The sequence below is a fragment of the Lissotriton helveticus genome, chromosome 4_1 (genome assembly GCF_964261635.1).
Source record: "Lissotriton helveticus chromosome 4_1, aLisHel1.1, whole genome shotgun sequence".
Lineage (NCBI taxonomy): Eukaryota > Metazoa > Chordata > Amphibia > Caudata > Salamandridae > Lissotriton > Lissotriton helveticus.
In genome coordinates, this window is record NC_136063.1 from 1,890,963,091 (window position 1) to 1,890,979,136 (window position 16,046).

At 49.2% G+C, this 16,046-nt stretch overlaps 1 protein-coding gene across 5 annotated transcripts in view; it reads right to left on the reverse strand.

The window, feature by feature from the left end:
- The window catches only part of LOC144827736 (sodium- and chloride-dependent neutral and basic amino acid transporter B(0+)-like), a 269,399-nt gene that overhangs the window by 195,568 nt on the left and 57,785 nt on the right, over positions 1-16,046 (reverse strand). For all 5 annotated transcript variants that reach the window (XM_078685949.1, XM_078685946.1, XM_078685947.1 and 2 more), the window contains one exon: positions 14,225-14,356. In XM_078685949.1, coding sequence (XP_078542075.1) covers positions 14,225-14,356 — 132 coding nt within the window. The remainder of the gene's footprint in view (positions 1-14,224; positions 14,357-16,046) is intronic.

Consider the following 16,046-nt stretch of genomic DNA (forward strand, 5'->3'; position numbering starts at 1 on the left):
TGCTGGGGGTGCTGCGGAAAGCGTTGGCCAGGGTGGGGGTGGTTGGCACTCAGTATGGCATGCACTCATTCTGAATTGGGGCTGCGTCGGAAGCGCATCGACAGGGTTGCGGGTGGGGGGACATTATGCGCTTAGGGAGATGGTGCTCCGCTTGCTACCGGCATTATGTGCGCAGCGATGGGTTGGCTTGAGCGCGCGAGGAGAAGTTGGTGGTGGCACATGTACTTACATTTGTTTCTCGTTTCTGGTTCGGTGGCGGGTCCCACGGCCCAGGGCTTGTTGATTTGGATTGTGGGCCACTCGTTTGTAAAGAGGGCGAAGCTGCAAGCGCAGGATAGTTATTTCGGGGAGAATCTGGGTTATAATCCGGCTTTGTTTCAAGTTGTGTGGTCTGGGAGGGGGGGGAATGAGATTGAAGGAATTAATCTCCAAATTGAACGCTATGGTCCAAGGGGGTCAGTGCCCGGATGTGTTAATTCTCCACCTGGGGGAAAAAGATATGGTGCAGGAGACTGGTCTGCTGGAAAAGTTGCATAAGGACAGATAGGAATGTAGGTCTTGAGAGGTTTTGGAGTTAAGGGGTAGGGGAGAAAATTGGATATTAATAGGATGTAATGAAGTTATATATTGGTATGTTGCGGGGTGGGGGATTTTATCATGTGGGGATCGTAAGGGTGGGGGGAGAAAAACCAAAGGGGGTCAGGTAAATCGATGTTTAGAGAGGTTTTAGTTTTGTAAGGCTGTTTGCCAGTTTTGAATAATGTGATGTGCACCTGTTTCAATAAAGCGGCCTTTTACACACACAAAAAAATGGTAGTCGGTTGTGCTTGCCCCCCCCCCCCTTTCTCCCTCCCAATGAGACTTGTTTCAGGTCCTGACTCCTAGGTATGAATTTCCTGGACGGATCTCAACCGACATTGAGCCAATCAAAATGCAGAACTGTGCCCAGGCTGTCTACAGCCATCGTCTGGTCTGGATTCTATAGGAGGCTGCCTGCGGGGAGCTGGCGGTCCCGGTTCCACCTGAAACGCTCCCTGGGGGGAGCGGCAGAGACGACTCGCAGCACCCTGGTGATGGTGGGGCCTGCTGCTGAAGTGTAGCCGCAACGTCGATTTTGGTCCCGCACAGAGCCGGCGCTGCTGTGGTGGGATTGCCGTGTCTCGTGCCCCGCCTGTTCTTCTGCCACCGGACCGGAGGGGTCCACATCACCCTACTGCCACTGCCGCCTACGAAGCACACAGCCCTTCCGAAGCTGAGCGCCAGCCTCGATGGTAGCGGTGCTCTCCTGGAGCTGGGGCGGACGCATGGATGCTCGTCCCCAGCCTGCTATTGGTGTTCGGTGCATTGAGACTGGCACACCATGTACAACCCGCTTGAGTCTGCACCGGAGCTCGGTGGAGCAAGCGGCTGGGGCCCTCCTGGTGGGGCTGATAGCGGGGGCAAGGCTGGGCCCGAACGACCGTCGCATTGAGACAGCAACCAGGAGGGGCCAGTGTGTGACCTGCAGTGGCCTGGAGGCAGCTTGCTTGTCCTCCGGGCGCCTACAGAGGGGTCCTGACCAGAGGTGACTGGAACCCTGCAGAGGTCTTGATCAGCTACCACCAGGGACAAATATTGACACAGGATTTGATCTGTGTTAGGGCCTCGCGCTAAGGGGGCCGGCTGGGGCCTGCGGTGACTGCACCCTGCTAAAGGTGAGGCCTTGAAATCTGCCTATTGTGCTTCTCATGTAACGCGGTGCCCTACTCCATTGCCCATAGGGAGACATCAGCATTGTGGGGTTGGAGTGGTCCCCTACTAGTCCTATCTTAGGAGATCTTACATTTGTGCGCCCACATGCTGTGGGTCCGGGTGCAGATTTGTTCACCAGTCACTTTACCAACTCAACCTAGACAGCATCCCTTTGAGTGGCGCCGCTCCACCAGGTGGGCGTTTCAAAGGCACTTTAACAACTCTCCTTGGCACTGCTGTGGGACGACGGAGACAACAGGCTCCTGTTTTTTTCTATTCTTCCACACTAACTAGGCAGAACCATGTCTTCAACGAGGGAGAAAAAGACCAAGTCCCTCGAGCTCTTTGCGCGTCCGCAGGGAAGTGCGATGTCCGAATCTTCCAAGCAACAAGATGCTGCATCGACATGCGAGTGGCATGGGTGAGGAACAATTAACACGGGCCTTCCTGGAATCCTTATTTTCAGCCCTCCGCAACGACATCCACTCAGTGAAACAAGACCTCACCGCGGGGCTTAAGGACAATCTCAAATGCCTTGATAGTGTTGGTGAGTATGTGGTGGCTCTGAAGGACAAAAGTGACACCCAAGACAATGAGGTCTCCTTCTTACAGCAGGAACTACTTTGCATTCCCGACCAGCAGGTGGACCTTCAGACCCACCTAGAAGACTTGGAGAACCGAAACAGACGTCAGAATGTACGGATTCGGAAGACATACATGGCCACGTAATCCCTGTAGTAATATTTTACCTGTTCTTACACGGTAGACTGGCTCTCACCGAGATTTTTGATTCATGTTGGCACCTGTTGTGCTGGGGCTTTTTCTCTCTTTCAGGGGTTGTCTTTCTCTTCCCCTTCCTCTCGCGCTTCTCTTCGGCCGCCCGTTGCGGGTTACAATTACGAGTGAGGAGACGCGCGCTGCGTGTAAAGCTATTGCCTGACACTGCGGTTGTATTTTAATTTGTTTGTGCACTTAGCTGCTTTTGAAAATCACCGTCGCTTCCCCGGTCCACTGCTGCCTCGGCCGTTTGTTGTGGAGGGAAGTTGTTTAGCCGAACACACCGGAAGTGACTAGACTTCCGCTGTGCATCACACACCAGTCAGACGGGCCCTTGGCATATAAGAGGATGTCTATCCAAGCGCGCAGCGGACGCGCGCAGCGGGTTCGCCGATTGCGTGCCGAAGACAGGCCAAAGACAAGCCAGTCTGCGCCCGTCCGCGCCAGTACATCGCCTCTCGCCAGGGACCCTGGCTGTGACGAGCCGGCTGGATATACCTACTTCAGGGATATACTCCTAAGCCTCAACAACTAATCAACATCGTGTATCAAGACACTCCCCCGGTACAGAAGGGGCACTCTTAAATGTACTGGTGGATATACGCTCCCTAAGCCCACTGCACTCCCCTCTTTCGCTAGCACCAGCCCACAACAACGAGTGTTGATAGCACAGCTTAACACTAGATCATTGGCTAAACATCATATGGAAGTGCATGACTTAGTTGAGGAACATTCACTAGATATCCTGTTTCTTACAGAGACTTGGCTCCAAGATGACATGAATACTATCATCAACTTGGCCACTCCATCGGGGTACTCTGCCTATTCCCTGAATAGACAGTCCAGGGGTGGAGGCATTGCGGTCATATTTAAATCGCAATACCTATGCCGATTCACTAAAATGGACCTTCAGGGAAGCAAATGCACCCGCTATAGCATTAAGATAAAATATCCATTTAACGCTATCAGGTCTCCTGATATATAGACCTCCTGGACAGGATAGCAGTTTTACTAAAGCCCTTGTAGAAACAATATGTTCGCTGGCAATAGCAACTGCTAACTTCAATATCTTTGGGGACCTAAACCTCCATTTCGATCTCATTACAGATAACAAAATTAGCAGCCTATTAGCCGACCTTGCAGCATTTCAACTTCGTCAGCTAGTCATGAGCCCCACGCATAGGGGAGGTCACCTTCTGGACCCAATCTTTTCTAATCTAGATGAAGTCTTGGTAGAGGGGCCTATCCCAGTTCCCTGGTCTGACCACATGTTGGTGATCATGTCATTTCCCATACATGACCCGTCTAACATGAGCAACGCCCAACGAGTACTCAAGCGTCCTTGGCGAAAGCTACGTTTCTATGCCCTGCTCAAAGCGGACCCCCCTGAAGTAGGGGACAACACCGAGCAGGGCTACGAGAACTTCTGTACCTGGCTGTCCCAAGCCTTAGACTCACTGATCCGAGCTGACTGGATCAGAGCCCGCTTTCAGGAGTCCAGCCCGTGGTACAATGAGGGGCTTACCACTCTTAGGAAAGAATGTAAACTTGCTGAACGTAGATGGAGGAAAGCGTACGACCCGGTATTAAAAATCCAATACCTGGCCACACAAAAGAATTATCGCAGATATATCTGCAGGACGAGAGCCACCTACTACGCCAACGAGATCAAGGCTAGTCAGAACCTCTCGAAAACTATTTTTAAAATTCTGAAAGACCTTAGCGCCAAAAAAGCGGTTGTAGCGACAACGGCTTCTTATTGGCACTGTGAAAAACTGGCCTCCTTCTTTATAGATAAGGTACGAACTATCTACAGTTCCTTTCCAGCCACTCCCGGTCTAATCCCCTCTAGTATCGGGACAACAAATAAACTTACGACTATACCCGACTTAAATCAGGATGATTTTCTCACTCTGAAATGGGCAGGCTTTGGAGGGTCTGCAGGAGAACCTGACTTGATTTTCCCAGAGAGAGGCTTCCACGCTCATACTCAACACCCTTCGTGAAATCATTAATTCATCCTTTAAATCTGCCACCATACCGACTAGATGGAAGCAGGCATGGGTATTACCCATTATTAAAAAGCCCACGCTAGACCCCACAAGACCGGAAAATGTTAGGCCTATTTCACTGCTACCCTGGCCAGCCAAGGTGGCAGAGTCCCACGTGAATAATATTCTAACGAAATTCCTCTGCTCTAACACCATTCTAGACGCCTCCCAGCATGGCTTCCGTGCGGGCCACAGCACCGAAACGGCACTCCTGAGTGTGACGGAACATCTTCGGACCATCATGGATTCCGGTCAGACGGCAGCGCTGATTCTTTTAGATCTCAGCACTGCCTTCGACACGGTCTCACACGAGGTATTGCTGTATCGACTGAAGGCAGCAGGGATCTGTGGACAAGCACTAGACTGGTTCAGGGCATTTCTGACCGGGAGGTCCTTCCGAGTTTCCACCCCCCCCCCCGTTTCTATCAAAGGAACGCTTAATTGAGCAGGGAGTATCCCAGGGATCTGCACTCAGTCCGACGCTATTTAATCTCTACGTCCAGCCACTGGCTGAGGTCGCCAAACGGTGGGAGCTTTCTATAGTCTCATACGCGGACGACACTCCGTTAGTGGTGTTGCTGAGTGAAGACTGAGGGCTGAGTGCATCCAATTTTAAACTAGGCCTAACCGCAGTTACCAACTGGATGACATCTAACTACCTACAGCTCAACGCCAACAAGACTGAGGTCTTACTTGTAGGAAAGGATGTCTCTGCCTGGGGAGATAAATGGTGGCCTGAAATTCTCGGGAACCCTCCCGAGCCTAAGAGTGAGGTAAGTCTGGCTAGACTCCTCGCTTAATTTTATCCACCACACTAAAAAGGTTGCCGCCATGTGTTTCGGGACTCTTCGGAACCTTAAGCCGATTTTAAAATTCTTTGACCCACCCACCAGTCAGCTCATGGTGCAGTCTTCTATTTTATCTCAACTGGACTATGCAAGCACTCTACTTTTAGGGGCTAATTAGGCTGAGGTGGGAAGATTACAATTAGTACAAAACGCGGCGGCCAGAGCCTTGATAGGGCTCCCCCGCTTCCATTCAGTTTCTAGTACCCTGACCAAACTTCACTGGCTACCCGTGGAGAAGAGGATTCGATTCAAGACCCTCCGTCTGTCATTGAACATCTTGAAATCTGAATCTCCACCCATGCTCTGTCCCCTCCTGACCCCCTACATCCCTCGGCTAACTCTACGCTCAGAGGGTCAGCACCTGGTAGTGGTTCCTCGAATAAAGCGCGCGCACGGGTGGGAGGGAGGGCGCTCCTTCCGCTACCTTGCAGCGAAATTATGGAACGCTTTACCACTCCAAGTTTGTGGCCTAAATGACCTTCTGACGTTTAGAAGGGCTATCAAAACCTACCTTTTCTGCTAAACTGCTCTGTTATGTTATAGCCGCGAGTCCATTCCTGCGATAGCCGATTCTCCTGTCTGTCAAAGTGCCGGGACGCCCCTTAGCTGGGGCAGCTGCGCGCTATATAAGAATTTATAACATAACATAACATAACATAGTCCTCCGAGCGGTTGACATATACCCATTGATCTCCCTATGCAGCTGCAACTGAGCGTTCTATCTTGCCACATCACACTCATGTCTTCCAATGTGAGATTCTTCCCCACCTTAGATGCCTCCCCATAGCCTTAAAGTCCTCACACTAAATGAGGGGACTAAATATTTCCATCAAATACCGGGAGATTCTGGCCTATCTGGAAAGATACAGTGCTGACGTATGCCCATTACAAGTAACACATTTGTTAGCTAGAGACTGTCACAGACTCAGGTCACATGCTTTTCCAACCCAATTCTTCACCTCTGGACCTTCTAAATCTGCAGGGGTGGTGATTCGTATATACAGGGCTTTTAGGGGGAAGGTGCTGTAGAAGGAAGCCGAAATCAAAGGCAGGCTTCTTTCCTACCAATTCATGATTGGGGGCCAGACATGGTTTCTGGGATCCATCTATGCCCTTAACGAGGGGAAGGAGTGGTTTCTCCACAGGCATTGCTTGAGGCCACCGTTACTCAGGAATGCAGGCTACACCTTGACCTCAACGTAGTTTTCAATAATGAGCTAGATCGGTCGGTGCACCGCTTTGGTCAAGTGGGTGCCCTTTCCCGTGCCAGACTTGCTAGATTGGGAGACCTAAGCTTGATGGATTTGTGGAGGGACCTCCACCCACAATCCAGGGAATATTCATAATTGTCTAGCGCACACAAGACTTGCGCTAGGTTTGACTATTTTATAGGCACCAAGACAGTCAGGGACACTACCTACGCCGACAGTTTAGTTCCTGCCTTATCGGACCGTGCTCCCGTAGTGATTACCCTAACTTTGCCCTCAGTCCGGCTCCCTACTCGACGTTGGTGCTTCTGAGATGCCCTCTTGCACCACGGAGACTCCATTGCTCAGATCCAACGTGCGATCGATGACTATTTGTCCTGTAACAACAACGCAGACATGTCTATTTCCACTCGAAGGCCGTAGTTCGAGGGGCGAGTATTGCTCTCTCCTCTGCGGAGAACACGGAGCGTAAACGTAAGTGGGAAGACCTCACCCAGAAAGTGTGTGAACTACAACAGATACACCAACACACCGGAGCACCACTCATATGGCATCAACTGAAGACAGTGAGGCTGCAGTTGGCTGCCATAGACGGGGATCAAGCTGAATATGCGGCACTTCACCTGCGTCATTCCATTTATACCGGTGGTGACAAATGCGGTCAGTTATTAGCACACAAGCTGAGGGAAACCTGGCTGTAGGATGGGGTTCAGGAGATCAGACCAAGCAGGCCACACACACACAGATGACTGACATAGCAGAGATGTTCCGTGATTTTTATGCACAGCTTTATGCACAGCTATATGATGCTCAACATCTAGAGCCGTACAAAAGGGGGTGGTGATGGACGGAGCATATGAATCAATTAAACACTCACACCCAGTCAAAAGATCTGAGTTTAATCCATCGCCATTCTTTAGCCCACTCTGCCACCCCAGTTCAGCCATGGCTATATGCAAATCAGTCTGACCCTGTGCCTCATGGGAACAGTCCAGCCCGAACTGCCAAGCCATGCCTTCCCTGGACCGGAAAAAAGCTTCCGAGGACCGGTTTCTGGCATTCCAGCCGTCTTCAGCCCGGCTTGCTTGAATCCAGTGGCAAAGTGAGCAAGGGACTCACGTCTGAGCATACCCTGCCACACTTATGGTGGCCAAAAGCGGTACAAAAGGGGGTGGTGTATCGCTTTGTTCGCCCTAAGTGTGGCAGGGTATGCTCAGACGTGAGTCCCTTGTTCACTTGGCCACTGGATTCAAGATAGCCTGGCTGATGAGGATTATGAATGTAAATGTAAATGTAAATGTATTTCGATTTATATAGCGCACAAATCACCCGGGGGTCTCAAGGCGCTTGCTTAGGGAACCCGTCCTGGTATTCCCCTGTGAGATACCCCGGCAGGGTATTCACAAGGTGAAAGCCAGGCATCCCGCCGCGAGGGGCCGTAGTGGAGATTAAGCAAGCCATTGCCCAGAGTCGCAGAGTGTGACCCCGTGAGTCGAGTAGGCACCGGAGCGAGAATTGTCGAGTCCGTGGAATTTTTGAGCCCGAGACCCGCCGAGGCGGGGAATCGAACCCTGGTCCACGGCTGATCTCAGCTTCCGGGTCTGCCGCCGCTAACCACTGAGCCACGCTTCTCGCTTCTCGCTGAATCCGAAACCGGTCACAGGATGCTTGTTTCCGGTCCAGGGAAGACATGGCTTGGCAGTTCGGGCTGGACTGTTCCCATGAGGCACAGGGTCAGACTGATTTGCATATAGCCATGTCTGAACTGGGGTGGCTGAGTGAACTAAAGAATAGTGATGGATTAAACCCAGATCAGTTGATTGGGGGTGAGTGTTTGATTTGTTCAAGCGCTCCGTCCATCATCCCCTTTTGTATCGCTTTGTTTGCCCTAAGTGTGGCAGGGTATGCTCAGACGTGAGTCCCTTGTTCACTTGGCCACTGGATTCAAGATAGCCTGGCTGATGAGGATTATGAATCCGAAACCGGTCCCAGGATGCTGGTTTCCGGTCCAGGGAAGACATGGCTTGGCAGTTCGGGCTGGACTGTTCCCATGAGGCACAGGGTCAGACTGATTTGCATATAGCCATGTCTGAACTGGGGTGGCTGAGTGAACTAAAGAATGGTGATGGATTAAACCCAGATCAGTTGACTGGGGGTGAGTGTTTGATTTGTTCAAGCGCTCCGTCCATCATCCCCTTTTGTATCGCTTTGTTCGCCCTAAGTGTGGCAGGGTATGCTCAGACGTGAGTCCCTTGTTCACTTGGCCACTGGATTCAAGATAGCCTGGCTGATGAGGATTATGAATCCGAAACCGGTCCCAGGATGCTGGTTTCCGGTCCAGGGAAGACATGGCTTTGCAGTTCGGGTTGGACTGTTCCCATGAGGCAACGGGTCAGACTGATTTGCATATAGCCATGTCTGAACTGGGGTGGCTGAGTGAACTAAAGAATGGTGATGGATTAAACCCAGATCAGTTGACTGGGGGTGAGTGTTTTGATTTGTTCAAGCGCTCCGCCCATCATCCCCTTTTGTATCGCAACATCTAGAGCCAGCGGACATAGTTGCGTATTTGGACCAGGTTACTCTTCCCAGCTTGTCCCAGGCACAAACCAACCACCTAGAGAGGGAGATCCCCAGGAAAGAAGTCGTTTCGGCCATCTCTCGCTTAAAATTGTCCAAATCCCCTGGCCCAGACGGCTACACAGCCGCGTTCTACAAACAGTTTTGCCACACGCTTACCACTCTTCTTACTTGCCTCTTTAATGCCTTTGCTTCTTCGGGGGCGATCTCTCCCTCCATGCCCGAGGCGGCTACAGTGGTCATTCACAAACCTGGCAAGGATAAGAAGCATTGTGCAGCATACAGGCCTATCTCTCTTCTAAATCTTGACCTGAAGCTGTATACTAGCATTCTCTTGGTCCCTGACTGGCTCCCTTTATGCCTGGGTTAATCTATACTGACTAGGCGGGCTTCATACTCCAACAGCAGACCTGTGATACCACAAAGCAAGTGCTCCATCTCATCGAGAAACCTTCTCGCATCCCCGATGTTAGACTTGTCAGTCCTAGGGTGGTCTTCGCCTACATTTTTTTGCCCTCTTTTGCCTCCTACTGGACCCATATTGTTGTTGGACTTAGGACTCTGTGCCCCTTACCACTGCTAAACAGTGCTGAGGTGCAGGTGCTCTGCTTTAAAATCATGATGACCCTAGTGTATCAGCTACAGGCCATGCTACTGCAGTGAGGCCTACCCTTCATTTACATACTGGTAGTCTGCATGTTCTGGGACTTTTTGTAACTGTAGCCATTTGTCCCTGGTTGACAGACAGGTATGAAAGGGAACACCCCAGAGCCTCCTGGGTTTTCCCAGTGTTTTCTAACCTCTAGATTCTTCCAGAAAGTGCAGCCCCTTCCCGGTCACCTGACTTTAGTGTATAATAGGGAGGGTACTGGCCACACATTCCAGTTACACTACTGGACCAGGAAGACCCTCTGCTGGAGTGAAGACTGCTGTGCCAAGAGGACTGCTACACTACGGAGGCTGACTGCTCCCAGGAACTACAGCCCCAAGTAAGCCGAGTTGCCCTGCCTGCCTGCTGCTTTTGCCCTGCCAGTAGTGACACAGGAATAACATTCCCACAGTGTCTTCATCCCAAACTGCTGACTGCTCCCCTACCTAGTGGAGGAATTCTTCAGGACTACTACGCTTCCTTCTTTGCCTGAACTGCCTCTGCAGTACTGTGTGTGTGAGGCTATTCCTATCACCTCTAAATCACAGCTGCTGCAGATGTCCTAACTGCACTGCGTAGCGCTGTGGAGGAACTGAAGCGGTGTGCCCCTGTAATTATCGACACCGCTGCTGACAAGGGTGGCGCATTTCTACATTATCCCTAGCAACATCGCCGCTGCGGGCGCAAGGGAAACCCTTTTGACTGCCCCAGAAATCACAGCTGCTGCCCGGGTCCCTTGCTGACCTACAAAGCACTGAGCTGTAAGCGCTGCTTATGTGAAATCACCGCTGCCGGCCCAGTCACCTGGACCCGCTTTGCGCCTGCCGAGAGCGCTTTGGAGGAGAGCACTGCCGGTAAGAACTTCGCTGCTGGCCGGGGACATATCTATACTGCCTAGCGCTGTGGTACCGAAGCGCTGTAGCAAGGAGGCATCGTGGCCCGTAGGCACTGTGGCAGTGCAGCTCAGAATACCGGAGATCTCTGCCGCCTTCAAGGGATCTGGGGAAAGCCTTGCAAGGATTTCCCCAGCGACGTCAGGCAAGCGCCCCACTGGGATTGGGTGCTGACACGAGACGTTGCCCAGCAACATGAGCGTCCTAAAGAGAGCTGCGGCCGGATTGGTGAGTCAAGGTGCTTGTCATCGGAAAAGCCGTCAGGAGACTGAGGAGGCCGCTCGGAAGGCAGGGAACGCCCATCGGGACACCCACGTCATTCCAGGAAGAAAGGCGGCATTCGAGGCTGAAAGAGCCCTTGGGTTCCCCTGTGAAGCATTGGAGACCAGAGGGACCTTGCAACGACAGCACCGTACCTCTCCAGGTAACCCTAAGCAACGTACGCTCCACCGCTGCAGGTATTGCTGCCTTGGGAAGGTGTACGGGCTGCCGGAATGTGCAATTTGGCAGCTGGGGCTGGATTAAGCGGACGGGGACTGTAATTAAGAGACTGTATGGGCGGTGGTGTGAGGATCGGGACTGACCCAATTAAATAACAAGACAGCCGGGGGCCGGGGACATTTGCTAACCGGCCTGCCAGGGATTGCCCTCATTTAATAGCGGGCAGTTTCCCATGAACCTGCTTAAAGAACTGCTTTATTCCTAATACAAAGAACTGTTCTGTCAAGGTGGTGCAGGCCCATAAAGACTTTGGGCAGCGTTTTACTACGGCAGGTGGAACTGCTTGTTTGCCCCAGTACTTCCTATATAAGAGACATTACATATTGGAAACCTTTCATTATACGTGAAACTTTGTCGTACTTTTTGGAATTTGCATAATTTTGGGATAAAGATATTTTCAGTACTTTAACTTAAACAACTGATGTGGTGTCTTTTCTAGGAGTGCTTTTTCTGTGTCACTTTTGGTGTATGTTGCACAAATACTTTACACATAGCCTCTTACGTTACGCCATCCTGCTCTGTACCAAGCTACCCTGTCGGAAGCGGTGGTCCCTACTTTGGCTAGGGTGCATACCTCTGCCAACTAGAGACCCTGGTTCTAACACTGGGAGACTACATGCTCCTCACAGTCAATGCCGAAAAGGCATTCGCCCGCGTGCACTGGCCTTATTTGGAGCAAGTGTTGATCTGTTTTGGCCTAGGTGAAAGAATGAGGACCTGAATCCTCAACTGTTATCGTGGCCCTGCGACCGCTGAACGGGTGAATGGCTACACAGACTCCCTTTTGCATCCACAGAGGCACTAGACAAGGGTCGCCTTTGCTCTTTGCTTTCTATACGAGCCCCTGGCACAAAGAGTACATGAACATCCGTAAATCTCGGGTATTCGTTTTGGCAGGGATACTCATACCATCGGCTTATATGCAGATGATGTTTTGGTCACTGATGAACCCTACCATGGCTCTGGGCACCTTTCTAGTAGGAGCTGGACTCCTCCTAGAAGACATCGGTGTTAAAGTCAATACGGCTCTAAACCTCTCTCTACCACCCTAGTTACTAGCGGAAGTGCAGGCGCATCACTCCGTGCAGTGGTCCTCCGACACAGTCTCTTATTTAGGAATTTGATTGGCCGCAACAATTCAAGTGACAAGGACCGTTAACTACAGCATCTTGCACTCACATATCCGAAAGGACCTGCAACAACGGAAACACTACCTCATTTCTTGGTTGGGTCACATCGCCACAGCTAAGATGACGATCCTTCCCAAACTCCTCTATCTTTTTCAGATGCTCCCTCGCCAGCCTCCCACTGATTGGCTCCAGTGGGTGCAGTCAGAACTATCCCAGTTCATTTAACGGGGCCACAAACAGAGGATGAAGTGGCTGGTTAGTTTCCTCCCACCTGACTAAGTGGGATCCCTGATCTTGCGCTTTATTATAAAGCTGCACAGTTGCGACACCTAGTGGGCCGAGTCGGAAAAGCACTAGATTTTTCAAGATAGCGGGCACTTCGTTGATGAAGATCCCTTTCCTTCAGAAGGCCCAGTGTCCTCCGAACCTTTACGCCTCTCAAGTGACCTGTGCTACGCTGCTATTCTGGGATCAGACGAATAGACGGCATGAATTAACGACTTTTCCCTCCCCGCTCACTCCTCTTTTTGGTAACTCGGACTTTGAGCCCGGAAAGGGTAAAACCTCCTTCCCTCACTGGAGAACCACATGGTGCCGTGCGCTTGGTACTCTGTACGATTCTGACTGCGTCGTACCTTTTGCACAACTCCGCACTGACTATAGTCTGCCTGAACCAGAGAGATTGCATTACCTACAGCTGCGACAATGGGCCTCTCACCCAGCCAATAAATCTCAGGCAAATAGACTCCTTACTCCATACAAGAGATGGCTGAATACCCGTTCCTCAGACAAGAAGTTAATCTCAGATTTGTAGAAAATGCTTCAATCCCGCTTCACCCATGCATTCCATGCAGGATGGGCCAGAAGGGAAAAAGACCTAGGCCGTAATCTTACCAACAAGGAATGGGAGGGAATCTGCCATAATGCAGGACATACTGCGACTCACAAGGGGTTTACGGAAACCTTTATTAAACTTGCGTATTATTGGTACTACACCCCCAGGCGCATGCACCAATCCAACAGTGGATATAGCCCGGATTGCAGGTGAAGGTGTGGGAGGGTGGGAACACTTGTCCATCTACTTTGGGAATGCGAACATTTGACACCCTATTGGACTCAAGTCCTTGATGAGACTGATAATTATTTAGACACAGAACTACCTCAGCTTCCATGCGAGGGAAATAAATAGCGATTGCGCTGGGCAGCGCCACACAAAACATTCTCACACATTGGAAATCCACACACATCTCATCACAAACCAGGTGGTTCCACCGCCTATGGCACATATTAGGCATGGAAAAGATCTCGCTCACTATGGCTGGCAAAGGCTCGGGCTTTAGCAAATTATGGCAACCTTTCGTAGCTCTCCTGGCACAAGACTTTAGGGAATTTATGTGCCAGAGTTACATACGCCTACAACGATTGGCGCAGTCAAATACTCCCAAGGACTAGCCCCTCAGGCTAGTTTCCACACACCCATTGGTGGGATGGGCGAGGGGGTGGGAGGGGGGGGGAGCGCTATTCTAATTCTTTACTTTTCCTCTATTTCTGGGTTAGGGTGGGGGCTGTATTTTTGTTCTCTCTGGAGAATTGATTCTGTATTTTTACATGCCATTCACCTGAACCAGAGCCCTTGTGGCCCACTTGATTGCATGGCTTATTTGCTAATCTGCATTGCTTGGAATCTACTTCAATAAAAAGATTTAAACTATGAAGTTGATGAGTCGCTGATGAAACCAGGTCTCTCGTTATGACCTCTTTCTTCATTACAGTTTCTAATAGTTTTAGTCCCATCCTTAATTACTTTAGTCATCTTGGTTAATCCAGTGCCAGAAATTAAAAACAAAAATGCTCACCTTCAAATGCTGGAAGTATTTTCCACACCGAAACAGGCCCTAAACTGGCAAACTGTCCCAAGGAACATTCCAAGAAAAATAAGGGTAGTCCAGCAAATGCCAGCATGACTGTGTATGGAATGAGAAATGCACCTGAAAAAAACAAATCAGAGTAAGAAAACTAATTAGCAGCACATTAACCAATATTTAGCAGCACACTAATATTTTAAACGAAATTATTGCAGTGCTCCTCTTTCCCAGGCATGTTCGAGGCAAGGCTCGCTTGCTTGCGATTGTGGATACTGAAATGCACAATTGTCACAAATATTTTTTCCATAAAACACATGGAGGAATTTTTTTAAATCTCAGAATTCAATAGTTTTTTTATTTGGATTACGGAAAATCTACATTGGGAGAACGTAAATATGGACACTAATGCGCTAATTCAACAGAGTAATAGGACAGTTAAGGAAAATATTATTTACACTTGCCTATATCATTGAGAAAGAATTAATCGACTTCGATCACGCTTCTGTCTTGGAAGAACTTGTCCACTGTATATTTCGGAAAAGATTAATAATATGCAAATAGCATGCAGACTAGGTAAATGCATCTATAGATTATGTTTAAATGAGATTCTGTGTGACACATGCAATAGAACGTTGTTGCCTTTAATGGTCCAGCATTTTGAAAAAATGTATTTCACTAGACGTTTCCTTCAGTTTACCGCCAAAACGATACGCATCAACGCCTCTTAAATTGTATGAAAAATGCAGCGTTCAAAATGTTCACAGTTTGATTAACCCCTTCGATGCTAGGCCTTTTCCCCTCCTGTGCTAAGCCTTTTTTTGGCGATTTGGGGTAGTGCGCACTTAGGCCCCTGTAACGTTTTGACCACATAAGGTATCCACGCCAAATTTGCGTCCTTTTCTTCCAACATCATGTGGATTCTAAAGGTGCCCAGGGTTTGTGAATTCCCTTGGAGGGGTCTCAGAAATTAAGCAAAATAAAAGTGAAATTTTAGTTTTTTTTCAGAAAAATGGGATAAACGGGCTGCAAATGAAGGCCTCTGGGTTTTTCCCTGCAAATGTTATCAAAAAAGGGTTTGTGGGGCTGAAATCTCCATTTTCTCAGCTTTTAGGGAATTACAGTCTTTTGTCAGAGAACCAACATTTTTCACACAGATTTGGCATTTTTCTGGGACATAGCCTATTTTTGCTATTTTTAGAGCTTCCAACCTCCTTCCAGTTAATGGTAGAAATGAGTTTGAAAGCAATAATGGATCGTGGAAAGCTATACATTTTCGAAAAGTTGACAGAATTCTGAATTCAGAAAGGGGTCATTTGTCTAAATCCATGAAGGTTTCTTTATAGAAACTAACAGTTAAATATTGGAATAATTGAAAATTTGTTGAAAAAAACAGCCTTTTGTCTCAACGTTTTCACCTATAACTTCTTGTAATTTTGACAGCTCTTGGGAAGCAATATACCGTTACATCTGTTAGACCTTCCTGGTTGTGGGGATATATAGGACTTGTAGTTTCACCAAGAACCTGACGAACCCAGATCCAAAAACTGAGCAGCAACTTGCTAAGGTATTTTATTATAAACTGGGTATAGAGCACTTATTCTTGGAAAATGTATACATGGAAAAATCTGTATGAAAGACACGTATGTATTTCTGAATTGGGTACAAATTATAGAGTTTAGAAACAGTATATATTTGCACATTTTCAAAATTGGGAATACTCATACTAGCATGAGAATTATTGGTCATTTTTCCAAAAGATTTTTTTTTTTAACACAATGTCTTTCATTGGGAAGGGAGAAATGCATGAAAACTC